The sequence below is a fragment of the Hemibagrus wyckioides genome, linkage group LG21, assembly GCF_019097595.1.
Source record: "Hemibagrus wyckioides isolate EC202008001 linkage group LG21, SWU_Hwy_1.0, whole genome shotgun sequence".
Taxonomy (NCBI): Eukaryota; Metazoa; Chordata; class Actinopteri; order Siluriformes; family Bagridae; genus Hemibagrus; species Hemibagrus wyckioides.
Genome location: NC_080730.1, coordinates 8659324 through 8686845, shown reverse-complemented (window position 1 = coordinate 8686845; position 27522 = coordinate 8659324). Strand labels below are relative to the sequence as shown.

Genomic DNA, 27522 nt, shown 5'->3' with positions numbered 1-27522 from the left:
TTTGTTTGCACCTGCCTGTGAAATGTTTTAAGAATGTTGGGTAGATCTTTTTCAGCCTAAACTAGAATAGCCGTGAACAAGATAAACCGAGGACAAATGAACGAACGAATGAATGACTGCACGCTCTAATCAATGTGTCCTCCCACTCCAGTGACTTTTTTTTTTTATCGGGGCCTGGGGTATTCCTATTCCTGATGTACACCTTTAGCTCTAACTCTTGTTGAGATCAAATTGCATTAAAGTTCCATTTTATAGATTACAGCAAATCACACTTATGTTTCAAAAACACCTTGAGAACTCTGTGTACTCTGAGGCAAAGACTTCTGGAAAGTATTTTGGGTAAGACAGACATCCATTACTTTTTAGCTAGAATTGTTCTGTACTTGTACCTTGTGGAGCTACAAGGTAAAAGAAGCATTGAAATGAAATGATCCTCTAATCCATTTCGGACTGTTTACAAATCCTTTACTTTGACAAACAAAGCTGAAAGGTTTGTCCACAGTCCACTGTTTCGGCGTTAGCATCCAGATCAAACGGAATAGCCGCTATTAATTTTCTGTAACATAGGATTCAGCGTAACAAATCACGCTGAAGAAGAACGAGATACACAACTCCTAAATCTGGCAATGAAAATGATATCAATAGTCTTGTATAGGCACAATGGTTAAAATGTGGCACAAACCCTGACATGCTTTTTTCTGTATGTATATATATCATGTCATAATAATTATAAGTTATGGCTAAAACCAAGGGAAAAAAAAAAACCGAGGTTTGGGGCTACTTATTGGGAAGGGTTTCGGCAAATCAATACGAAGTTATTCTATATCTTTCAAAAAATATTTTTATCTCATTTTCTCCCATTTGCCAATTCCATGCTCACAGAGAGGGTGAAGTCAAACATGTGCTTCCTCCAAGACACGTGAAGCCAGCGAATGCATCTTTATGAACTGCTGCTCATGAATACTAGAGTGCACTCGGAGGAAAGCGCTTTCTACCCTCTTCCGCATCCATGAGCTCACAGATGCTCATGATTGGCATGACTGGTAGGGGAGATAAAGTATGACATCACTCCCACCCAGAAAGCATGACCATAATTTTGCTCTATATTCTCCCAGCCACAGAGGGCCGTGATATCATCAGGATGTGAACTTGATTTGCTTTTCTGTTGCCCCACTCTAACGCAAAGTTATTCTGATGTTTATCCTACTGTGAAATATTTCTAGCCTGATAGTCGTGCTCTCTTCCAGGAGAACTTTAGAACCAGCCATTAAAAGACGAAAACTGAAAATTGGTATAGTCCATAGATATCGAAAAGAGCCTCTTCCACCTCTCCTGCAATTGCTGAGTTCTGATTCGTCTCATAATTACTGCAATTCTGATGTGAACGTACAACAGATTAAAAAGTCGAAACCTAAGCGATGTTTTAAGTAAAACCCAAACGTGAAAGTCAAAGCAATAAAAAGGGTCTTTTTTTTTTTTTGTTTAAAACGCAACCCAAATTCTTCTAAGCTGCTTGAAAAACATTACATGATGAATGTGCTGCAGCTGGAGGCTGATTTTATGGGGGTGAGGAACATTGCTGTATGGTGTGTGTGTGATAATTTACCACAAATATGCAAGTCCAATTTATAAACCTGACAGCTGAAATGCTGTTGTGTTTCCAAGGTCATATCCTGTATAGCAGCACAAATACCCCACACTTAAGCTTCGCCGTCGCTGATCTGCAGCCGATTTGGGAGTAAAATATTCAAAAAAAATTAGTTTTCTCCCCCAGTTTTAAAACATATCTGCACTCCTGAAGATCAGATCCTGGAAGCCTCGGATAAGAGGGCTGAGGATAAATTGCACACGATAAGAACTAAGGACTATAAGAAGTGTTGCTCAGATGTGCGGATTGCTGCGATCGTTGGTCTCTGCTTTTTTCAGCCGGCCTTTGCTGAAGGATTGAATGGAGCTCAGGAGGGCGCCTCGGCCCTTGCCGTTAACGGAAGGAGGATGGAGGGACGGAGGGCTGGACTCCATCCCTAAAGCAGGAGGAGGAGGAGGTGGAGGCGGTGGAAGTGTCACTGGCTGGACACCTGCAATAACCAAGTAACAAATGTTAGTGTCATCAGTGATGCACAAATAACCCATATACCCCTGCGTTCACATCAGAAGGCAACAAGTTGTTCATGTCGGCCAAGTTTGCCTTTTAGGTAGGTGTCATGACCGCTACTACAGACACATGTGGGCATGACTGATCGAGTTAAGGATAGCTAAAATATTCAGGCTGCTATCAAATTGCCACAATAACTTTTATTTAAATAATATCATAGGATGGATTAGTTCCGTTTCTTTAACCCCTTAATCCAAACATACTCTGCTCTTTTTTATCCATTTTCTTACCTTTCCTAGAAATTTCACTGTAGTTAATGATGAATGTGTAATAAGCTGAAGAGCTACAGTGTAGATGATCTTTAGTCAAAAATGAAAATGAGAAACCTGACTATTGTTTGGGATCAAAACAAATTTTTATATTCTAATCTGCTTTAAGTTCACCTGCAAAATCACAGTTAGTGGTGTATCGGGGTGTTGGCAGTAAATTTGTATTCATACACCAACTCAGATGCTTCAATCAACCTCATAGTCCTACATTAGGCAAAAAAGTTCAATTGGGAGTGAGAGACTGAGAGCCTATAATATAATAAGCCATGAGTTTAAACACCTTGTTTTAGTTGTTCTTTTTAATTTGCCAAAAATTGCTGGAATTTGAGGCCAGTAGGAACCAAACAGTTGTCAGAAACACAGAAACAACAAACAAATCAAGGCAATCATTTGCATTTTTTTTTCATGACTTTGCAACTTAGGAACATGACCGAGAGAGGTAAGACGAGAGAACTGAGACAGCATAAGCATGGCGCTCTGAGCATGGCTGGCTGGGAAGCAGACATTTTGGACAGCAGCGCATCATATGCTGAAAGCTTGTGGTCATTTAAAAAACATCCTGAGGGGCTTTGTTGGTTGTTGGAAAGTCTTTATGCAACACGATTATGACACTTCACTGATTTAACAAGCTTTAACTAGTTTATTATATAAATTGCACAGTGTACCTAGCTTTGCTCTATAGACTGTTAATTGCTATGGGCTAGTAGTGAGTTCAGAAAGTATCTAGATGCCTTCAGATTCTTTTCACACAAATTTTTTTGCATTAAAGATTTCATTTATGATGAATAATTCCGACCCTTGGCTAAGGCACTCAGGTACATCCTGTTCTGTTTTATTATCTTAAGATGTAGAACTTGACTGGAGTCCACAGGTGACAAATTCAACTGATTGAACATGATTTACAAAAGGCACGAACACACACACACACACACACACACACACACGACAGGCTAAAAAAAACAAGCCATGAAATTCAAGGAACTGTCCACAGACCTCTAAGAACTAAATGTGTTGACACATAGATCTGGAGGAATCAGAAGGACAACCACCACAGAAATACTCCATTAATCAAGGTTTTTATGGTGTAGTGGCTAGAAGAAAGTAATTCCAGAGTACAAATGCATATGGCAAGCACTTAAGGTCTGGGAGGAGCATGAAGACAAAGATGGCCTAACATGTCTCTGGTCTAATGAGACAAACAATGAACTATTTGGGCTGAACTCCACCAGGCAAAAAAACAGGTACTGCTTATCAACTGGTCACTACTATAAAGTATATCGGTGCCTCTTAAAGGCAGGAACACTGGTCAGAATTTAAGATGAATGCAGCCGGGTCTCCTCTAAAGATCATACAACCTCGAAGTGGAGCAAACGTTCAGAACAACAACAGCTCAAAGCATGTGGCCATGAACACTGAAGTGGCTTCTGGTCAAGTATCTGAATGTCCTTGAGCGGCTAAGCCCAGACTTGAATCCCATAGACCATCTGTGGAGAGATCTGAAGATGGCAGTTAACAGATGCTCCCCATCCAATCTGTCTGACCCAAGAAGGCTTGAGGCTGATTACTTTGAAAGGTGCCTATACAAAGGGTCTGAACACTTATCTAAATAACAGATTTCAGTTTTTTGTTTTGTAAAACCTTTCCCCCCCAAAAAAACTTGTTTTTGCTTGTCATCATGAGTTATGTATGTAAATTCTGAACTTGCACTTAAGTCCATATTCTTGTGTGATACCGGTTCGAGCGAGGTCCAGGACTACTGACTGACAGCAGGATGTAACCACAATATGCCATGCTGAATTACATGGGTTGTGCATGGCTAATACACTCAAAAATTGCACAATGATCAATGTTTAATTCATAAATGTGACCACAGTGATGAATTCACAGTATCATCAAGGACGGTGGAGGAGGCATCATTTAGAAAAAGGTATGGCTTATCCTGACAACTGAGGTTTTATTTTGTTTTTTTAATGGATGAACTACGAATTACGTTAGACTTTAATTTATACATTGCTTGGTCAAATTATCCTTCAAACGTTTCTTTCTAAGCGATTGCACAATGTTTTAATAATTCTGTGTACACATTACGAGTTTATGACCTTGAATAGCGTCTTATGACTTCATTATCCTAAGTGTTGCTGCGTGACATAAAATTAAATACAGACTATTGGCAATTTACTAGAGTCTTCAAATAGATGTTTGTTTCCATGCTGGCCATCTTGTCAATCATATATAGCTTAAAATAGGGATAAAATAGTTGCTTAACTGTACACTTTTGTTTCCTTCTCTGTTTCTATACTTCTGTAAAGCCACTTTGAGACAATGTCCGTTGTTATAAGCGCTGTATAAATAAACTGAACATTTATTACACCATTTCCTTCTTCAGTCTGTGTTTCTGTCATCTTTTCAGATTTACAGAGCAAGTGCTTTTGTTTAAAAGCGATCTAGGGTCTAGATGCCATTATAAATTTTAACTACATACACATTATTAGAATAATCTGAATAAAAAAGCCCAGAAATTTGACTTCTCAGCATATAAACATCTTTGCCCCACATGAATGTTGATGTAAATTAAGTCATTAAATCTGAATATATCTCCAAGTCAATTTTCATTTATATTCTCATAATGTTTCAATGCATCCAATAACATTAATAAAATTAATAGTGGAGTTAGAAGTAAGTTTTAAACCACAGCAATTACATTCATGTAAAATGCTTCTGCTAGAATATATGGTCAACTATTTTCAAGAACTTTTTTGATGATACAGTTGAACACCTTCAGCTTTTTGCCTGCCTAGCTAGCAATCAGGATTGACTGATGATTTTTTGAAAGCACGCTAAGTGGCGTCAAGGCAGCAACGAAGACATAAAATTACAAAAGATATGAACAGCCTGAGAAATGCAATACTGCATGACTAAATAGTACATGACATGATAAACTCCATATTGAATGCTCTCGCACCCACAATCAGTCTGATTGTCTGTAAAAATACCAGTCTGTCCATTTTTCCAGAATCACACTGAAGACTCATCGAAGTCTCGAAGCGGTTTGCTTTGTCGCTCACTAGTGTGAACGCAGGGCACAGATACAATTAGCTCATGGACTATACACAGTTGCATGCCACATCTAAAGCTAAGCATATTGATGCACTTACCATGTGGGTTAACGTTCAAGCTGCAGCAATGAAACTTTACAACAATGTGCTCACTGTTATGGGACTTTTCTTTTGCGGGAAGTGAGCGAAGCACTACCGAGTGCCAAATGTAGGGGATGTAGGGTACACAGTACCCGGCATGCAACCTGAAATAGTGCTCTCTGTCCAGATTTACAAACTCGAAACCCCAACAAACCTATGATTACAATATTGAAGTTAGCTGATGCCCCGACTATGATTTCTTTTATTTTCCATCGAACCACACCAGCAAAATGTCAAATATTTGTAAAAAATCCCCATAAAAAAAAAAACATAAAAACAATGCTTTTCAGCATGCAATCGTCAGAACCCACTAATACCAAATACTGTCTGTTATAAAGACTATTTAATCATTCAAGGACAGCTGAGCAGGCCATTGCAGATTGTGATGTCTTAAAGTTGCATTAATCCTTCTCAGTAGGTCAGATCACAGAATTATTGAGAATTTCATTGAGTAAAATAAACACCGCCTCTGGTGATGCTGAGCAAAAATTGACCAATTATGGTAATACTAGTAATACATATCACCATATGTCATTATTCTTTCTTTCCTAGTTGCTACTGAGGAAGGACACCCTGCAACTTTACAACAGAGATAATTTAGTATTGGATTACTTTACCCCAAACATGTTCAATATGGTGCATGCTCTACTTTGAAGACAGCACAGGAGGGGGAAAAAAAGAGGCAGATACATGTTACTCTTCATTTTTATACAAGACGTATTAAAATGCACAACGTGATTGATTAGTTTGACTAAGATCGTGTTCGAGAATGAGAAGGAGAAACGAATATCATTTCGGTAAACCTGAAGAGCTCTAATCGGGAAGAAACCTACTATCTCTAACTGCCGTATTTTCCGGACTAAAAAAGGTCATTCTTTGCCCTCTAGTGGTTGCTGCGACTTATAAACGTTAGCTGCTTCTAGATTAACGTAAGTTGCATTGTTACCATACAGTATGAAGTTTTCAGCTCTAGGAAACAAAACAGCTCTGGCACTAAACACCAAGCGAGATGAACTAACCTGGGAAGTGACTCTTTATAAGTCCTCTGTACTGTCCGGAAAATACAGTACCTAATGTGTGGCTTTCAAATGAGACGACGAGATCGATTTCACTTACTAACAACCGGTGAACATGAAGTGTGTATGTTCAGAAATATAACAATTTATAAACCTAGGAATACCTGGTGCAGGTGGAGGAGTGGGAGAAGAAGGACAAGTAGGCGGAGAACTCGCTCCTGATCCTGGAAAATGGACACACACAGACACATCCATTCAGAAACCATGTTTTTACAAGCTGTTTGCGACAGAGCACGCTGATAGAACTTCCTTATGCGGTGTTACTTTATTCAGAACCAAGTTGGTTGATTGTGTTCATGACCTATTTGGATGAGATTAGTTGTAATGCAATTATTACCAGTGTAGCCATAGGAATTTGTGTCTGAATGAAGTATCTGTGTCTGAAAAGGGCAAGCCTTTGAGTTGAGGAGCCTGATGGCTTGAGGGAAGAAACTGTTACACAGTCTGGCTGTGAGGGCCCGAATTCTCCAATACCTCTTTCCAGACAGTACGTGGGTGAGGAGTGTGTGTGAGGGGTGTGTGGGGTCGTCCACAATGCTGTTGGCATTGCAGATGTAGTGTGTGGTGTTAGTAAGTCTATCTACTAGAGAAATAACCCTGTCTAAATTCACACATTGTGCAGACGTTTGGAGATATTCCAAGAAGCGTGAAATACCTTGCATACATATAACGTGCTGTAAAGATCTAGCACAACCTACACTTCCAGCATCCATTTTTGCTTTAAAGATAAGAGCACACATGGAAACACATGCTTCCTCTACAACCTGTGAAACTAGCTACAGCACCTTTTCAAAATGCTGTACATGCCACATCACAGTGCAGCTGAACACACTCAGAGAAAAAGAGCTAACTGCCTTCTTCCATATAAATGAGCTTATAGATGCCTGTGGTTGGTTAGCTTCTTGTCAGCTCTTCCACCCAGAGCGCAGGGGTCAACTGTGCTCACTTGCAATCTCCTGACGATTCTCTACGGAATTAACAGAGCGATCTCTTTTCCTGTGTGGATCATTTAGAATTACTACAAATCCTCCAGCAATACATTATATGCCCGGAAAATGGAACTTGCCCTAACGGTACTTTTTGCTGAAACTCCTTTTACTCTTATAGAATATAAAACCTAATAAAACTTTCCATTCTGGTTCCCCAAGGTTTGAATCTAATGACTACTACATCTGAAGCAGGAGAAGCACCAGAAATCTAAATAAGCTACTGATACATATAGTACCAATAAGGATGATAAGCCGAGGTGAAAAAAGGGTGGTGCTCATGATAATGATTAGTGGAGAAACCACTTTAAATACACTATGTTGCCAAAAGTATTGGGACACCACTCCAAATCATTGTATTCAGGTGTTGTTTTTCAGGGGCTGGGCTTGGACCCTTAGGTCCAGTAAAAGGAACTCTTAATGATTCAGCATACCAAGACATTTTGGACAATTTCATGCTCCCAACTTTGTGGGAACAGTTTGGGGATGACCCCTTCCTGTTCCAACATGACTGTGCGCTAGTGCACAAAGCAAGGTTCATAAAAGACATGGATGAGCGAGCATGCTGGGGTGTGCCAAAGGGGTGGGGTGTCCCAAAACTTTTGGAAATATAGCGTATGTACCATACACCTAGACCATTTGACACACTAGTGAAAGCATCCATCCATTTTCTATACCTGCTTTATTCCTAATTAGGGTCACAGGGATCTGCTGGAGCCTATCCCAGCACATGTTTGGCGAAAGGCATGGGTACACCCTGGACAGGTCACCAGTCCATCACAGGGCTACATACAGACAGACAACCACACACACTCACAATTTAGAATTACCAAACAACCTAATGTACATGTTTTTGGATTGTGGGAGGAAACCGGAGTAAACCCACACAAGCACGGGGAGAACATGCAAACTCCCGCCTGTTCGAACCCGGGATTCCCACCCAGGACCTTCTTGCTGTGAGGCAACAGTGCTAACCACTAAGCCACTGTGATGCCCGTGAAAGCAATAAATTTAGACAGAAAGACATAATTAAATGAAGCAAATGAACTAAATAAAATACTGTCATTTTCTTACCAGAGTTGTTGTTGTATTTGCTAGAAAAGTCCTCTTCATTTTCATAAGTAGACTGTCTAGATTTCTGAGAGCACAAAAAGCAATTTATCTACGATGTATAGAAACTTCCATTCACCGTCCATATTCAGTCTAACAAGACACTTTCCATTAAATGTTAGAACGTGGCCGTACCTTTCTGGCAAGGATCTTCCTCTTCCTTTTCTCCTCCTCAGAGCCGTGGTGTGACTGAGCCCGTGTCAGTCTCCTGTGCTGCTGAACCTGCACAGAGAAAACCGCCAGCGACAGTGCTCTGGTTAGCACTAACAAGACCCATCCATCAGTTACATGTAAATATGTGTTTTGCACTTGATGGAAAATGAAAAGCTCATAACGCACTCACCGCTCTCTGTTCCTCTTGGAGGCGTTTTTCCAAACACTCTTTGGACAATTTTAAGGCCTCTTTCAATTTGGAGGTGACCTATATTTTAGGGATGAAAACATTATATGATTATAGTGTACAATTATTATAATTTTGTAGTCAGTTTATTACTTAGGCCATTGATATGGCTTGGATAAAATTGGGATATGATTTAGCTTTTATGTAGAAGCAGCAGGGTGGCCAATGGTCCAGTCTTAAGGTTATAAAAGACTGAGCTAGCTTCCAAGATCAGGTCACAGTATGAATCTTATTTCGGCTATAATATTACTGTACTTAATAATTATGCCTCTCTTAAATGTCTTTAAAGGCTCTCTCAGCATTTCTATTTCAGCTGTGTTCTGAAGAACATTTGGATTTCTATCTAACCAAGCTTTTACGTCTTTTTTCCCCCAATTGTGCTGAGCTCTGTGCTCCTGAATCGGATAGATTCATAATACAGCAATCTGTAGTATTGTCTGTAGTACTGTAGCTAACTGCTTCTTTATTTGCCTTTGCTATTTGCATAAAACTGGAGTTCTGCTGCAGCCTTAATCAGACTCTCCTAATTCTTAGATATCATTTAGATAAATATCACTGGTGTAGTGCATCATACTAAACCTTTGTGCTTCTGCTATACTGAAAATAAATGTATAATTGTGAATATTTCTTCGTTTCAGATTCTGGTTGCCAGTAATTGTACATTTAAAGAATAAAACAGTTATAGGAAAATAATTAATTACAGGGCAGTTTGTCCTGATTTTTTATTTATTGATCTGATACCAAATTGATCATTTATTACTAAACGAAACATTGCACTTTAACCATTTATAGTTGCATTTAATGTTATAAAACATTCCTGGGACAGGTTAGTTACTGTTATCACTTGTGTTATAGCAGCTATGAACATTTGTTCTCTCTTGAAGTTAATAAGACAAAAATATTCAGCTTGTCACATTACCAAGAAATGTGCGATTTGTTTTCTGTCCTCAAGACTCTACTATGCCCAAAAAACCTACTGTGGTGAAACTGGAAACTCCTTCCACAAATGTGAGAACAACAACAACAACACAATAACAGTTTTAAAGTGTTTAGTAATTAGCCTAAGGTTCTGTGGATCGTCTTCCTTACAAGGCGTTGTGAACAAAGTGCTATTAGAAAATTTATAAGAAAATGTATAAATATGTGTATGAATGACATTCAGGTTTAAAGTGCGTGTGGATTAGGGTTTCTGACAAAGTAACTAAATGTACATGTGAAAAACTGGAAAGTGTACAAGTCAGTGGTGAGACCGGCCATGCTGTACGGTTTAGAGACAGTTTCACTGAGGAAGAGACAGGAGTCAGAGCTGGAGGTAGCAGAGCTGAAGATGTTGAGGTTCTCTTTGGGAGTGGACAGGATTAGGAACGAGTACATCAGAGGGACAGCTCATGTTGGATGTTTGGGGGACAAAGTTAGGGAGGCCAGATTAAGATGGTTTGGACATGTCCAGAGGAGGGAGAGTGAGTATATTGGTAGGAGAATGTTGGACATGGAGCTGCCAGGCAGGAGGCAAAGAGGAAGGCCAAAGAGGAGGTATATGGATGTAATAAATGAGGATATGAAGCTAGTGGGTGTAAGTGTGGAGAGAGACGATTCACTGTGGCCACCCCTAAAGGGAAAAGCCCAAAGAAGAAGAAGAGGACATGTGAAAAAGTACAATTACCTTAAACTGAGCTTTCTCCGTGTTGAACAGCAGCACATCACTGAACAGGCTACGAGAGGGCAGAAAATCACACATTTGTCAATTCTTTCCATGACAATTACACAACAATGGCAGAACAATGGATTGCTACTCACGGTGTCTGTAAGAGCTGAGAAACTGTGGGCATCCCTGTTTTACATGCCTCAGCGGACAGGATTGACTGCAGGACCGAGACTAAGAGAAATACACACAGGTCATCACTACACTTACTGTACACGTGTCTATTTATTGACTTATAATAAAAAATAATAAAAATGTATGATTATTTTTTCCTAACAGACCGACTGAAGTGTAGGGCACAGAGGGATACTGATCCACAGGAATGGCATCGGGAGGCCTGCCATACGTCATTTCATACAACAAGTGACCAAAGGAGTAGACGTCAATGCTGTCTGTGGTCTGCATAACAAAGACGTATATAATACACAGGTTAGAAAAGGGCAGGGGGGAGTACAGTAGACTGTATTAAAATACTACAAATTTCTACATATGTTATTGAAGTTCGCTGAAAGTTGTGTTGATGAGTTCAAGCTTGATCTCCTGACTAGAGTAGACTGTGTGTGGCCAGCCTTTCTGCTCAGATGGGAAGAAATTCAGTCCCAAATATGGTGACCACAAGAAAAAAAAAAAAAAATCAAGGCGATTATATAAATAACTTGTCACGTAACTGACCCCACCCCAAGCACTGACATCACTAGTTCCTTGTTTCCAAACCATAACATTTTGAAGACTGGCTTTCTTGTCATGGAAAAGAGATGAATGGTTTTTAGATTAAACACCTGCTTGTGTTTTTCTAAGTAGTCACTCACTGTAACAGATTATGTATTACAGGCTGATTAAATTCTCATCACAATAATTCCAGAACCATTTATCATAGATTTTTCCTTCCTCAGTATGTTACAATACTGCAATGCCCTAAAATTATTTTAGAGACAGTATGATTTGCTTAGTAAGTTTTGATGTCTTCCTCAAACGTGTCTAAAATAAGGAGGTCTATAAAACCTGCTTTCTAACTTGGCCAGTTTTTTCAAGAAACATAAACTGTGAAAGGAAAGGGCCATACTAGGTAGCTTAGACCCCAGACAGAAAGCACTGATATGAAACTAACTGTCCATTACAGCAATATTGGACCTGCTATACACCGATCAGGCATAACATTATGACCACTGACAGGTGCCGTGTATAACACTGATGATCTCCTCATCATGGCACCTGTTAGTGGGTGGGATATATTAGACAGCAAGTGAACATTTTGTCCTCAAAGTCGATGTGTTAGAAGCAGGAAAAATGGGCAAGCGTAAACAGTTTGACAAGGGCCAAAGTGTGATGGCTAGACGACTGGATCAGAGCATCTCCAGTGGTTCCGGTCTGCTGTGGTCTATCTAAAGCATCCTTTAAGGACCTTGCAACTTACAGGACTAAAAAGATCTAACATCTTGGTGCCAGATGCCACAGCACATCTTTAGGGACCTATTGGAGTCCATGCCTTGACGGGTCAGGGATTTTTTGGCAGCAAAAGGGGGACCAACACAATATTAGGCATAATATTAAGTCATAATGTTACGCTTGATCGGTGTATATAGCAATACACTCTACGAAAGATCATCAGGACATACAAATATGAGTGTGTATTAGACTTTTATAAATACAAAAATACACTAAAGTAAGTTAGTACACTGCAAGCAAGTTCTTACGTTAATTTTCCTGAACTGGGTGACATAAGGACGGTAGTAAGAGGGAAGTCCCAAGATGGAGTTTTCTATGTCCAGCAGTTTGCACGTGTTGTCTTCAACTACGACATTTGAGGCATGGAGATGCCCGTACGGAAATCCCTTATCATGGAGGAATTTCAGGGCCTAAAATCAAAATAGAGAAGTGAGATAATCAAACAGGAGGGGGAAAAAAATACCAACAAAAATTATGGTGAATTACAGGAAAGATGACATTCTGCATTATCCACAGTATTATTCTCACTCAGTCCATCATGACTGACCATCCACCAGTTTTACGTCAAAATCATGGTTTAAAAAAATTTATCAGAGGACATCTGAAAACTAAACAACTGCCCCATGATGCCCCAAAGAAAACTCCTACTTTATGTCTTTTCCATACCTAATGTTTTGTATTTTTTTTTTATCTTGTCAGAATCTATCTTGCTGTATTTTAGAGAAAAGATGATGTCAAAAATATAGCCACAACACATTTAAGTGGACACTACAAACAATAGCTTTTTTTGTTTGAGCGGATATATAAATCATGTCGCTGGCCTCAAGCAGTCTTTGTACTATTAACGGTTTCCATTTTCTAAAAGAGTTCCACTTTCTGAAAGGAAACCACATGTCGTAAGATTTACTTTTACAAAATGTACGGGTTTCCCCAGAGGGACAAAGCAAATAAGCCTTTAAGTCTAAGACCATATACAGCATTGATCGTCCAGGTGTCAGGGCAAGTCGGCATAACAGAACGCATGGCTGGAGATGGGATATGGGAATGGCACAAAAATTTGACTAGTATTTAGAAGATTTCACTAGTAGGAAACATGGGTTACCAGTTATTATAGTACTAGTTATAGTACTTTTTGTTCTGCAAATTTTGACCAATGATTTTTCATTAGTCAAAAATAATGGAAGGAACTGTTCACTGAAAATTGCTAGCCTGGTATTAAGTAAACTAGCTAGCATGTTGGATCAGCTTAAATATTTAGCTAGCTCACTGGGCCATAAAGATATTATAGATAAGTGTATGCAATATACTGAGACATTGTTGCTGACACTGATCCACATGCATGATAAGACTATATTTAAACTTTTAATAAACAATAAAGTAGCAGTGATAGTAGACTGTAAATAAACTCTTTATTAAATCATGAGCTAAAAATGTAAATAAAGCCAAACCTCCAAAATCTGCCTTCCATATGTCCTGATCTGCTGGAGTTCCAGACCCTGGATCTTTTTGGGATTGCAGTACTTCTTCAGGAATGCTTCTTTTGGCTTTACCTAAAATATCAACACACAAGGCAGTAAAAATAATGATTAAAGCTTAAAAACAAAGCTTAACTTGGCAGACTTGTAAACAGTACCATCTGAAGGTTGTAAACATTTTGACAACGATTAAGAAATTGAATCCAAGTTATAATAATACATACCTTGCAAATATGATCCCTAAGTGTGCCTTTTTCATTAAAAATTCGGATTACTACTGCTGAAGACTCGATAGTAGAAGCATAGGTGACTGGACAGATGTATGGATGCTACAAGTCCAAAAAGACAGCAAAAGCACAAGTTAAACTTAGCTGAGACTCAACATTTTCTTCATTAGTACATAGAAAAGGGTGAATCGTAGGGTTGTGTATTAGATCTCTCTTACTGAGAGAATACTGAATTAAAAACAGCTAATCATTTATCTGATACATGAAGGCACAGAAGCCATGCCTCTACTGTAGGCAATAGGTCACACCTTCTTCAGCGATTCTGGAAGAAGCCACACCTCGTTCACAAAGATGAGCAAACCCTACACCTCCTTCACTTAGACTGACGGGTACAGAGGCCACACCTCCTTCACTTACACTGACAGGTACAGAGGCCACACCTCTTTCACTGAGACTGACAGCCAGAGGCCACATCTCCTTCACTAAGACTGACAGGTACCACCCCATTCAATGAGACAGACAAGTAGAGAGGCCACATCTCCTTCATTGAGATCAATAAGTACAGAGGCCACACCTCTTTCACTGAGACTGACAGGTACAGAGGCCTTACCTCCTTCACTAAGACCGACAGGTACATAGGCTACACCCCCTTTACTGAGACTGACAGGTACATAGGCTACACCCCCTTTACTGAGACTGACAGGTACACAAGCTACACCCCATTCAATGAAACCAACAAGTACAGAGGCCACACCTCCTTCAATAAGACTGACAGGTACATAGGCCACACCCCCTTCACTGAGACTGACAAATACAGAGGCCACACCTCCTTCACTGAGACTGACAGGTACATAGGCTACACCCCCTTTACTGAGACTGACAGGTACATAGGCTACACCCCCTTTACTGAGACTGACAGGTACACAAGCTACACCCCATTCAATGAAACCAACAAGTACAGAGGCCACACCTCCTTCAATAAGACTGACAGGTACATAGGCCACACCCCCTTCACTGAGACTGACAAATACAGAGGCCACACCTCCTTCACTGAGACTGACAAATACAGAGGCCACACCTCCTTCACTGAGACTGACAAATACAGAGGCCACACCTCCTTCACTGAGACTGACAAATACAGAGGCCACACCTCCTTCACTGAGACTGACAAATACAGAGGCCACACCTCCTTCACTGAGACTGACAGACACAGAGGCCACACCCCTTTCACTGACACTGACAAATAGGATTGTTACAAACCTGACTATTATGTTTTGAAAGGACAGGATGTAAATCCCGAAAGTGTCTGTACTGAAAAAAAGGTTTCCTATAATTCTGTCCTTTGTCAGCAGAACAAAAGGCGTTTTATATCCGTCTGATCAAACACAGTCATGAGGTTTTCCACCCCCCATTCATTCACATGATCAGATGGACTAAAAGACTGTATAGAAGGAGGAATGAACTGTCCTAATAATAAGTACACACTCACCCAGAAAATTCTATTGGAGTCAGAATAATAGAGACGAGATATAACTATAGTGTCTGTAGTGCTGCGTTTAGAAATAAATCAGCTTAGTTTCAAAGAAGTTAACGGTCAATTAAACATTCCGCAGTGCAAAATGGCGAATAGTCTAAATTATGCTACAGATGGCCTCACAAAATATTAGAAATGAAATTAAGGAATAAAACATGACTGGATGATGTGATGCAAAGAGGAGGGAAATGACCATCCCAAAATGAATCATCTGTCCACAATTATACTTTTTTTTTTTTAAATGTAATACTGAATAACACATTATGCACTTGTTCAGGTTACAGTTATATGTAATGTTGTGGAACATAGACGAGTCAGTTAGTTCCTGTTATTGCTTACATTATAATAGCCCTAAACAGCCGTTCCCTCAACAACCTTTATTTTTTATTTTGCTAAGAAAGTGCAAAGTACTCGGTCCTGAAGACTTTCCCTCATGATGGAAAACCTGTAGTGCCTAAACCCTCCTTGTAGTGACTCCTTGAAGCACCTATTATTCTGCTAGAGAATGAGTTATTACTATAGAACTACACTGTAATAGGAGATTTAGATTCAAATAAACCTGTGATTTGGAAAGTGAATAAATCCCTCATGACCAATCCGATTTGAGAATTCGGCAGCACCGTGGTATAATGGTAAAGTCTGCCTTTTTTATGCAAAATAATCAATTAGCTTCATCCTGCACATTTTGAATGAAGAACAGCAACAAAAACAACAACAACAAAAAGATATGCAAATCACCCAGCTAAATTCAATGATCAAACCAGGTTGAGAGCTTTCCCGGCATGGCCTAGTATTCTAATGAGTACGCTTGATTAACATCTCTGCTATCCAGATACACTGTTCAAGCAGAACTGAACAAAATAATGGAGGAGAATAATGGAGAAGTGTGCTTAATCAACCCTCACTATTCTCTAGGCCAAAGCTTTGATAAAAGTCATCAGCATTGTGAATGGGGAGGATGTTTCCCAATTCTTCTGTAGCTCTGCCCAGTTTAGTTCAAAAGTTCATGAAGATTTTGGGAATAATGACTTATATGACTATGCTGTATGAGAATTTCTGGAATTGTGGTGAATTTGTCAAAATGAGTGGCGTCAGCTATCCCAATCCCGAAGGAATTCACCACTCTCCTATTACAGAGTCAGGCTTTTCTGAGTCACAACCCAGAGACGTTTGTTTGTCCAGCATGTCTACACAGTCCCAGAAATCCATTGTGCAAGAAGCCCACCAGGAAGTGGCACAATCTGCAGCCAATTGAAAATATCAGTGTCTGACAGGTAACTGTGGGAAACCCTGGATTTCATTCATAGACATCAACCCAAAGTTCAGTTCAGAGTTCATTATTAGTGGGACGCTTTAAGCCACGTGATCAAAACTGAAGACTTACAGACAGGGACGGAAGCAGCTTCATCACGGACTGAAGATCTTTGTCTGATAAGAACTTATCAGGACCGAAATCGACCTGAAATCAGGGGCAGAAACAATACATCAGACGGGAGTGTAATTGAATTTTTTACTTCATGTAAAAGAAACCTATGAAAAAGGTGCATTTGAGCCAAGTATTTCTGCACAGAAACAAAAAAAGTATTCTTAGTGGATTTCAGAGAAAATCAAGTTAAACAATGATCAGAATTAAGCAATAACGGTATTTCACCAAGTTGGAAAAGGAAAGTTGTGCATGCATTTGTATGTTTGAGTTAGAAACAGAACTCACCCAGCTTAAGACTTGTCGCTCCTTGGGCTGCTCTTTGTTTTTAACTAGGAAGTACCGCTTTCTTAATCTCCAACCTGACAAAAAATGTGCAGCATTTTTATTACTATTAATGGTTTCTCATTGTGGTCTATAATGAGCAAGCACAGTAGAAAAATAACGTACTATATTACTAACCAGAACATAAAATAATTAGGAAAATATTTTCAATATTTTTTCCCACGCAAACACGCAAAAAACCACCAACCATAGACAGTACTGGGAATTCTGGAGTTGGCAAAAAATCCTGCTACGCCACCATGAAGCCAGAGTTTATGAAAATGAATATGCAAATTGTAAACACATCCAACCCATTTGGAGGTGAAGAAAAAGAAACAGATTAGTCATAAACTGGAAGTATGGAGAGAGAGAAAAAAAGTCATCTCTGACGCTTCTCAAGTTCCATTCTTTTGCTTTAAGAGCGTGAATCATTTCCTGAATGTCAGCAACACTAGGCTTGTCTGGTTGTATTTAAATAAATGAAATCAGTCATGTTACACCATATTACTAACCAGAACAATTATAAAAAAAAAATGTTCATTCCTCTTGAACATATAAAACCAGCCAATATGCAAACCATAGCCAAAGCTCAGGATCAAACCGGGAACTGAGGTGGCGAGAAACCCTCTGCGCCACCATGAAGCCAGAGTTTATGGAAATTAATGTGCAAATTGGAAACACATCCAACCCAATATCCATCATCCTGCCGTTTCCCCCTGTTAGGCCTGCTGAACAGGATTGGCTCTGACACTCTATGATGCAATAACGCTTCACTTTCACATGATTAATACTAACTTTGATTTTTCATTGAGCTTCGGTAAGATTCAGTCATAAAAAACATTTTATAAAGGCTAGGGTGACTGTAATATTTACACACTATAGTCAGACTGTAAGGTTTTATAGTCTACAGGCAAGCCTAGGAAAATCATTTTCAACATCCATAAACTGGGTGACCTGAAACATGGTTCGAAGACAGATTGTTGAAAATGGACATCCAACAAATGAGAAAAAAGCTAAAGTGCTTCTCAGGTTGCACTCTTGCTTGTAATATCAATCATTTCTTAAACGTCAGACTGAAATTAAATTCATCAGACCGGCTCAAACTTGTGCTGGAACAAATTTTCGTGTGGGGTATAACTCAATAGCTTAATGACTTGGGAAACACTTTTGTGTTTGTCAAGACAAAACTTCCTTCCAAGATGATATGGGGTCGATAATAAGATAATATGATAAATGTAAAGAAATCAATGATAGAATATGGGACATTAAAAGAGGTAAGCAAGTCAAACGAGGATGCCTCCACCATTTTTACTGTCTTGTCCTATACACATTCAGGACCACTCATTCTTAAAATATTGCTCAAGCAAAACAAGGACCAGTGGGAAAACCAGACAATAATAGGCTCCTGCACATTAACAAACAGGAAGGAAGAAAAAGGAGCAAGCCATTTCAGATGTCTGACCTTGCTTCGATCCTGATTGGATCAATTCCAAAATTTATTATCCTGGTTACATTGATCGTTCTTATAAATCCTACAAACATTCAATCTCTCTTTAAGATATTCATGAGATACATCTTGAGAATCTCAGACAGATGCAAGGACGAAAGGACGGACAGACAGACAACCTGAAAACCTCTTCCACTCAGTGGCGTTGGCATAAAAAGTGCCAGCGTCAAGCAGCAGGATGCCTCATTTCCCTAAGTGCATATCGTACTGAAGTGTTGCGCATATTGTTTGTATGGATGATCCTTCCGAATAACAACTGCTGCTGTACTCATTTATTCTGGCACTGCCCATGCGCTTGGCTCCAACCAGAAACCCTTGATAGAATCTGTGGAGTTGTTTGTGCTGTGTCAGGGGTGTTCGGGTCAGAATTGATGGTCAGTTTGTAAAATACATCACAGGCCAGTTGGGAGCCATCAAGTGTAATCATGCCCTAACTTCAGGTATAAAACAAAAGTCCAGCTCCGGAGTGACAGACAGAGTGAAGAGCCAGCGGCCAGAGAAATCAAGTGGTTAAGGCTCTGGGTCGTTGACCAGAAGATCGAGGGTTCAATTCCCAGCACTGCCGAGTTGCCACTATAGGGCCCTTGAGCAAGGCCCATAACCCTCTCTGCTCCAGGGGTGCTGTATCATGGCTGACCCTGCGCTCTGACCCCAACCTCCAAGGATGGGATATGCGAAGAAAGAATTTCACTGTGCTGTAATGTATATGTAACAAATAAAGGCTATTTCTAGATAGGGTAATAAAAATAGATGTATCAGAAGTGACCTATGATATTTTTTTGTTTTCTATGCTGCATTGGAAATGTTCATAGCCATAATATTAATCTACACAATGCTGAAATGCACAGCCCAACACGGTGAATGTTCTTCCAGAAGTAGCTTAGAAATGCATTGAAAAGTGGTCAGTTAAATGCCAGCTCAGCCTCAACCTTCTGGTGGCCATGGCCTGGGAAGTACAACCTCTTTACAAAGCAAATATTTTTACAAGCACAAAAACAAAGGCTGTCTTTCTGTAAATACCACTCCATTCTATGAATTCATTCCATATGGATTTTCATCTTAGGGGAATGAGCATTATGTTCTGGCAGATATCTCACACTTGAAACTCAATAACTGGTGCTACAAATGACCCGATGCTGATGAATTCTTGGCTGTGCATGCAGTTTATTTTTATCGTAGCTGGTTTTCCTGCAGCATCAGCATTAATAGCCAAGATTCTCTTCTCTGACTTACCTATGTCTTTTAAAGGCTCAACCACTTCCCATATCAGGTCCGACCTGAAGTACATGGACACTTGCTGTAAGGCGATTTCTGAAAAAGAGAAGTGAAGGCGGTTATAAATTATACACTAATTATAAGACTGACCGCTCGAATCAGAAGGTATGCGTTATTTTTGCATAACTACACGTCTCGGGACAGTAGTTCCTGCTGTAATATGAACAACTGGTTAATATTAATGGGCTTCTTGTAATACATTTCTTGTTTATATAGTTACAGCTCATACACAAGGACTTGTGCAGTGGACACACCATGTAAATGAACAGTAATAATAAATTCTAAAGACTTAGCAGTAATTCATTGTAATTATAATTGGTGACATGGATTTTTTTTTTTTTTTTAGTTGGTTTGCAAGCACTCTCCATTTTCTTTGTAAAATGAAGGGGTGTTTGTTCTGAGCGAGAGAGAGAGAGAGAGAGAGAGAGAGAGACTGGTAAGGGAAATAATGTTCATCACAGCAATAACTTGGTGAGAACAGGCAATCTACTAAACAAACCATAAAAATGTGTGACGTCATGTTGTTTATACATAAATTAAACATCCCTCGGTTGCATTATTCTCATATAGGTTTATGGACTGGCATGTCTTCCTCCTTGGTTAATATGATCTATTGTAGAAATAAACTATAAAAACATACACGGATCAGCCATAACATTGACAGGTGAAGTGAATATCACTGATTATCTCCTCATCATGGCACCTGTTAGTGGGAGGGATATATTAGGCAGTAAGTGAACATTTTGTCCTCAAAGTTGATGTGTAAAGGGACAAATTGTGATGGCTAGACCACTGGATCAGAGCATCTCCAAAACTGCAGCTCTTGTGGGGTGTTCCTGGTCTGCAGTGGTCAGTATCTATCAAAAGTGGTCCAAGGAAGGAACAGTGATGAACCGGTGACAGGGTTATGGGCGGTCAAGGCTCATTGATGCACGTGGAGAGCGAAGGCTGGCCCGTGTGATCCGATCCAACAGACAAGCTACTGTTGCTCAAATTGCTGAAGTTAATGCTGGTTCTGATAGAAAGGTGTCAGAATACACAGTGCATAGACGTTAATAGAGGTAGATAAATACAAGGATAAATGGAGCTATATAATAGAGATAACTGTTAGAGGCACGGTGCATGTCCTTCCTTTCTCTGTGCCTATCAACGTAGGGGTAGGGGCGTGGCATTTGTGCCTCTTAATTTCAGCAACTATCTTTAATTAAAATCAAACCGTTCTCATTAAACCAACTGACTGCATTATAATCACATAAGTACATACAATCATCATAAGACTGCATACACTCAGTAGATAATAAAAACTTCTTGAGCTTCTCATGTGCTGTTTGCCTAAATTCTCCACATACACACCTGTGTAGTTTGCGGAATAGTTGTTGGTGTCAAGGAACTTTTTGACAAGTTCACAGCTGGACAGGATGTGATGCTGAGTGAGGAAGTTCAGATACGCCTGTAGACCTTTTTGCCGCTCTGCAATGAACTCACGGTCCATATTGCCGATTAACTTCTTAGGAGGAAGGGGCAGGTTCAGGCCTGAGATCTGAGGCAAGAAATGAGTGAGAGAAAAGAATGAAGAAAAAAATAAATAAATCACGCCTGCAATTACATTTACTGGAAAGCGGCTTTTTCGGGACTAAACAGGAAATGTGTTTGTAGTAGGTCAGAAAAATATGCTGAAACATCAGTTGGCCATGCTTTCAACGCTGTGGTCGGAATGCCAGGAATTTCATGTTACAAAAATATAAAACAGTTGGTGGCTTTACTCACCAGCAGACTGTTATTGAGCATGTCGAAGTCACTGTATCTCCTGATCACCTGCAAACAACAGAAAGCAAAAACATTAAGACAAAGATATCTCTAGAGTACTCATGTCCATCATACACTATATTGTCAAAAGTTTTGGGTTTGGTCCCTTAGTTCCAGTGAAAGAAACTCTTAATGCTTCAGCATACCAAGACATTTTGGACAAGTTCATGCTCCCAACATTGTGGGAACAGTTTGGGGATGGACCCTTCCTGTTCCAACATGACTGTGGGTTGAGGTCAGGACTCTTCCACGTTCCTCCACACCAAACTCACTCATCAATGTCTTTATGGACCTTTGTGCACTGGTGTGCAGTCATGTTGGAACAGGAAGAAACTGTTCCCACAAAGTTGGGAGCATGAAATTGTCCAAAATGTCTTGGTATGCTGAAGCATTAAGAGTTCCTTTCACTGGAGCCCAACCCCTGAATTCAATGATTTAGAGGGGTGTCCCAAAACTTTTGGCAATAGTGTATTTCAGGGTTTTCTCAGTGTAACACACCCACACTGGTACAGGTCCCTGAAGTCTGTTTATTTAGTTGTGCAGCTGAACTACAATCCTAATGTATCTCACAGGTAACTAAAGCCAACAGACACCAGTTTAGCAAATGCGATCTTTCTAAAGAATCATACATTCACCAAAAAGCCAAGACACACTGCTTGGCTCAATACTATTTGTAAATGATCGGAAAAAAGAAATATGCAAATTAAACCAGAATATTATTTTTTATCAGAACTGTTTCTAAAAGCAGTTTCTCCCATGAGACTGATGCAGAGTGACACCAAATATAGCTGTAACATCCTCTATCATAAATAACAGCATCCTGCAATATCACAAACCTCATTAGAACAATTCAACATGGCTTAAAGCAAGTGTATAATGACACAGACCTGCAGTTTGCACAATACATTATGCGTTAATTGCATCTACCTTCTAGCTCCAGTGCACAACTGAATCAAACTACATTAAGATACAAGACTGTTTATTCCTAGATCACTGTTTAGTTTAATCAGATGTGTGAAAACGGACACGTATAAGGCTTCGATAAGGGTACTCAAGGACTCAGCTGATGGATTAAGGATTAAGACAAATAAGATGATTATTAAAGAATGATCCTGAACACAATGAAATAGTCAAACAAGAAACAAAGCCTAGCTGAGTTTCATCATTCCTCACCTAACTTCTGTAACCGCTGTTTGTTAAATACAACAGGACAGGAAATGCTAGCGGTAAGGGTAGTGTGATGAACTAACTACCCTGAAGTTGATTATTTACCAATAACAATGTTTTATACCTCTTAATCCACAGGAACATACAAATGAATACATTTTAGTTTCCAATTAAAAGAACAACTTGTAATTTTTATCCGTTTATGGTTACATTTAATGTTGCAGAACATCTCCGAAAAGCTTTATCTGTTACAAAGTCCTGAGACTCTAGACTCCTTCCATAAATACTAAATAAATAATGATTACAGAAACTTTCACCATATAATACTTATATCACCAGATTCTACTTTGTTAACAAAAATTCTACTGTTAGTCTTGCAGCATCTGTTTTACCAGTTGCCGTAAATGAATCGTTGCTATAGGAACAATTTTGTATTAGAACAAACACATTAATAAAACCAGCAGTCAGAGCTGATGCTATAGAAAATTACTCAACACCTTCTGACCGGTCAGATTGCAACAGATGCAACAGCACTGCGGTGTAAGTCATTAAAGTCATACATCCCTTTCACACTGAGTTTTGCATCCTGGGACAAACTCGAGAGTTCTACCACACAACTGAAACTGACGAGTGCCGGAATGGCACCATTAACATTACTGAGTCTCCTCTTACACGAGTATACTAAGCTATGCAAAACGTCTCAGTACTGGTGATGAAGTGCTTTTGGCCTGTTTTTACATGCAGGATCTGCGTGCAACAATCAGTTAAAATTAAAGGCATTCATGGAACTGAACTCGCATGTTCTCCATCATCAGTGACCTCAAAGACTTCACCTCTAGCTGCAAGACTCAGACAGAAGGATGCGAGACATAGACACTCGACACTAACTCACCGTCCAACTGTTCTCTGTAGAGACTCCCCTCTGCACACGGATGATGTATTCCTGGTGATGAAAAGAGCAGAATTTAATAAAAACCCCAAGACATAAGAATATGCATACACTGATCAGGCATAACATTATGACCATCTGCCTGATACTGTGTTGGTCCCCCTTTTGCTGCCAAAACAGCCCTGACCCGTCATGCACTGTGTATTCACGGGCCAGCTTTCAATCAATGCATCAGTGACCGCCCATGACCCTGTCGCTGGTTCACCACTGTTCCTTCCTTGGACCACTTTTGATAGATACTGACCACTGCAGACCGGGAACACCCCACAAGAGCTGCAGTTTTGGAGATGCTCTGATCCAGTGGTCTAGCCATCACAATTTGGCCTTTTGTCACAGTCGCTCAAATCCCATTTTTCCTGTTTATAACACATCAACTTTGAGGACAAAATGTTCACTTGCTGCCTAATATATCCCACCCACTAACAGGTGCCATGATGAGGAGATCATCAGTGTTATTCACTTCACCTGTCACTGCTCATAATGTTATGGCTGATCGGTATAAATGGTAATGACTATGCACAAGCAGTTATGTATGTATGCAAAAGATTTACTTCTTAATGGCGGTTATTTGCATATGTTGTAGGTATAATTTGGCTACAAACACATTTGCACAAGTTCCATTGACATGGTCAAACATGTTTAATGTTTCATATATCCTTAGTTTTGCCCTGTAGATATCATTTCAGTAGGATTTCTGTAGGGAAACATTTTGATTGAAATAGTCTCCAGTGTCAGTGCATGATAATGGTCTCCAATTCTCCTGCCAAACTGTGGACCTTCCAGTTATACAGTAACATGACATGACACGTTTTAGTCTTATTAACTTCAGAAGAGCAGGAAAAAAAAAAAAGAGAGGAATGACCGTTTATTGCTGCTATAAATCGGCAGTAACAGGAACTAACGTATCCTGTGGATGTTGCACAATATAAATCATAAATATAAACAGAAGAAAAAACAATGTGATGTTCTGTAATGAATAAGAAATGCAAGTATTGATAAATAGCTGTGGTACAGGAGGAATAAAGCACTTGAGGGCATATTGTTATAGAAAAATCATCCAAAGTTTTGTTGGTAACAGTAACCTCACTGCATGGCAGCATGGCTTATTTTCCTTTACCAAAATGTCTTCTTGTGTTTCATTCCTTACTTATAAATAATAATAATACCGTAACATTATAGAGGCAGCCATCTCGGACAACCTTAGTTACACAACCCAGTGTTATTGTATAAAGACTGAATTTATACAGATAACCTTCACTTTAATTCTGTAGGAAACAGTTCATTTGAAACGATGAGTGGGTTATCAGCGTTGTCTGAAGCACATACATCATTATACGGCATGTTCGAGCATGTATCGTATGGAAAAGACCGGGTGAGCGATGGAGCTCGTGAAAAAGTAGAGAAGCAAACTTCAGACTCCGATCTCGGATTCTGTGTGAGAGAGATTTTTTGCCGAGATATTCCTTTTAACCCCCTTGTGTAGTAATACCGGTTTATTTGTGATTGTGACGCACTTGGCACAGTCACGCTGGAGAAGGAAAACAGGATAAATATATTGAAGGTCAAAGTCCAGCCATGGCAGGGCTCTAATGTAGTAGGATGGGCTTCTTTGGTCCAGAAGTTTACCAACAGACTCCCCTCCTTTTCATTGGCTTTCGGATTCATTTCCAATGGAAACTAATAATCCCACAAGAGACTAATATAGTGATGGTTGCTTGCCTAAATATTTGTGAAGAGCATTTCACACCAGCATTACAGTACTGACTGATCTCACACACATCTGATCTGTACTTGAGTGCTTTTACTGTCTTAATATTGTATTAATTACAGCAAAGAGACTCATCTAAGAAAAAGAAACACACACATATATATATATATATATATATAAGCCGGGGATGAGAAACATCGTGGCTGTTGATCTGCATCACAGCTTCCTCAGAGCTAGGCTAGCCATCACATATAGCTCCGGCAAGCTAATCATGTGAATGTCATACAGCTTCCGAGCAAGCTATCTGTTTAGCAAAGTTAAGCAAAACAAAAGTTGCACAAATGCAAGCACGATTAACAAATAACTTGTTGCCAACGTATTAAAAGACCCAGCTTGCTAACTAACCCAGCTGAACAGCTAATTAGACATGTTGGCTAGTCTCGACTCTTTAAACGTGACTCTTTAATTAGCAAGCTGAAATCGTCATGGTTACAAAGCTAGCTGGCTAAAATAAAACCCACATTAACATGCTAGGTAAGCTATACGGCACTCACATGATTTAGCCTGCTATCACTATGACAGCTAGCATGAAAACAAAACTGATATATATTTTTTTTATATTCATTTTGAGCCTGATTGTTAAATACTACGATATAGATCTATATAAAAGGTTGTGTTAAGCGGAATATACACACTGGGCTCTGTTCCAATCGTATGCTACAGAAGTCAGTAGTGTGTATATATCCCGGAATGATGGCTGTGTTTTATTTTGACACACACACTATTTAGTACTATTGAGTAGTTCTATGCGGATTTGGGTATAGCTGCTGTTCCGCTTCCACTGCAGCTTGATCGTAGTAGCTGCGTGTAGAGTTCTCATGTTAGGTTCTAATAAAGACTTCAGCTTTGTGAATAACTCTTACCGTGTGAGACTGTAAATTCTGACTCGCTTCGATTACCGCCGTCAGCGAAACCGTATCGTCCAGCAGAAGCTTCCCCGCCGCCGGTTTCTCCATTAGAGCCATTCTTCTGCCGTGCGCTTTGGCGTTAACAGAGAGAAATCATTCAAAAAAAATAATAATAATAGAAAAAATACAACAATCTTACACTTAGGAGATAACCTTCCGATAAAAACGCGCTTCGTTTGTCATTGTGGCAGCGGCGATGAGGTGGACATGGATTTTAACGCAAAAGATCCGCCCCACAGCGGTAAGCGCGAGCGAGCGAGCGAACACACACACACACACACACACACACTCTGTCCTTGTGAGGACCTTTCACTGACATAATAAAAAATGCAGAAAATTAATGTTACATCTAAATATAACCCTTAGATTTGTTTCTTTATTATTATTATTATTATTATTAGTAGTAGTAGTAGTAGTAGTAGTAAAACTACTTAATAATTATTAAAAACTATTTCTTTAAGCTGAAATATATGATTTTAAAAATAACAACAGTAATAATAATAATAATTATTATTATAATCATTATTAAAACAAAACAAAAACTGTTTTCCTCGTGAGCACCAGCTACATGTCCCCACAAGGTCAAAACTGTCAAATATAACTATCCTTGTTGGTAATATACCTAGAATACACACACACACACACATATACAAACACACACTGTCCTTGTGAGGACCTTTCACTGACTTAATAAGAAATGCAGAAAATTAATGCTACACCTTAATATAACCCTTACATTTGTTTCTTTATGATGATGATGATGATGATTATTATATTGGTTATTATTATTAGTAGTAGTAAAACTACTTATTAATAAT

General features: G+C 39.4%; 1 protein-coding gene across 3 annotated transcripts; it reads right to left on the bottom strand.

Annotated features, from left to right (window-relative positions):
- Positions 1-1379: 1379 nt before the first annotated feature.
- Positions 1380-26952, bottom strand: pxk (PX domain containing serine/threonine kinase). Of its 3 annotated transcripts, none has more exons than XM_058372832.1 (19): positions 26660-26952; positions 23972-24022; positions 21874-21921; positions 21460-21646; positions 20065-20142; positions 17289-17362; positions 16962-17036; positions 14041-14145; positions 13790-13891; positions 12590-12751; positions 11177-11294; positions 10991-11069; positions 10857-10905; positions 9137-9214; positions 8929-9015; positions 8758-8821; positions 6802-6861; positions 6239-6269; positions 1941-2078 (listed from the first exon to the last, which is right to left on the bottom strand). In XM_058372832.1, exons 1-18 carry the CDS (start codon positions 26759-26761, stop codon positions 6250-6252), a joined length of 1539 nt encoding a protein of 512 aa, XP_058228815.1. In that variant the 5' UTR covers positions 26762-26952; the 3' UTR covers positions 1941-2078; positions 6239-6249. The 3 variants fall into 3 exon arrangements, with proteins under 3 accessions (XP_058228814.1, XP_058228815.1, XP_058228816.1); XM_058372833.1 differs by having other exon boundaries at positions 6239-6266; XM_058372831.1 differs by lacking the exon at positions 6239-6269 and having other exon boundaries at positions 1380-2078; positions 26660-26951.
- Positions 26953-27522: the final 570 nt, after the last annotated feature.

Coding starts and splice junctions, on each gene's coding strand:
- pxk (XM_058372831.1), bottom strand. CDS start 26,761: ATGGCTCTAATGGAGAAACCGGCGGCGGGGAAGCTTCTGCTGGACGAT. Junction 21,647..21,873: donor TGCTCAATAACAGTCTGCTG/GTGAGTAAAGCC, acceptor TTCTTGCCTCAG/ATCTCAGGCCTGAACCTGCC. Junction 11,295..12,589: donor CCCAGTTCAGGAAAATTAAC/GTAAGAACTTGC, acceptor TTTGTTATGCAG/ACCACAGACAGCATTGACGT.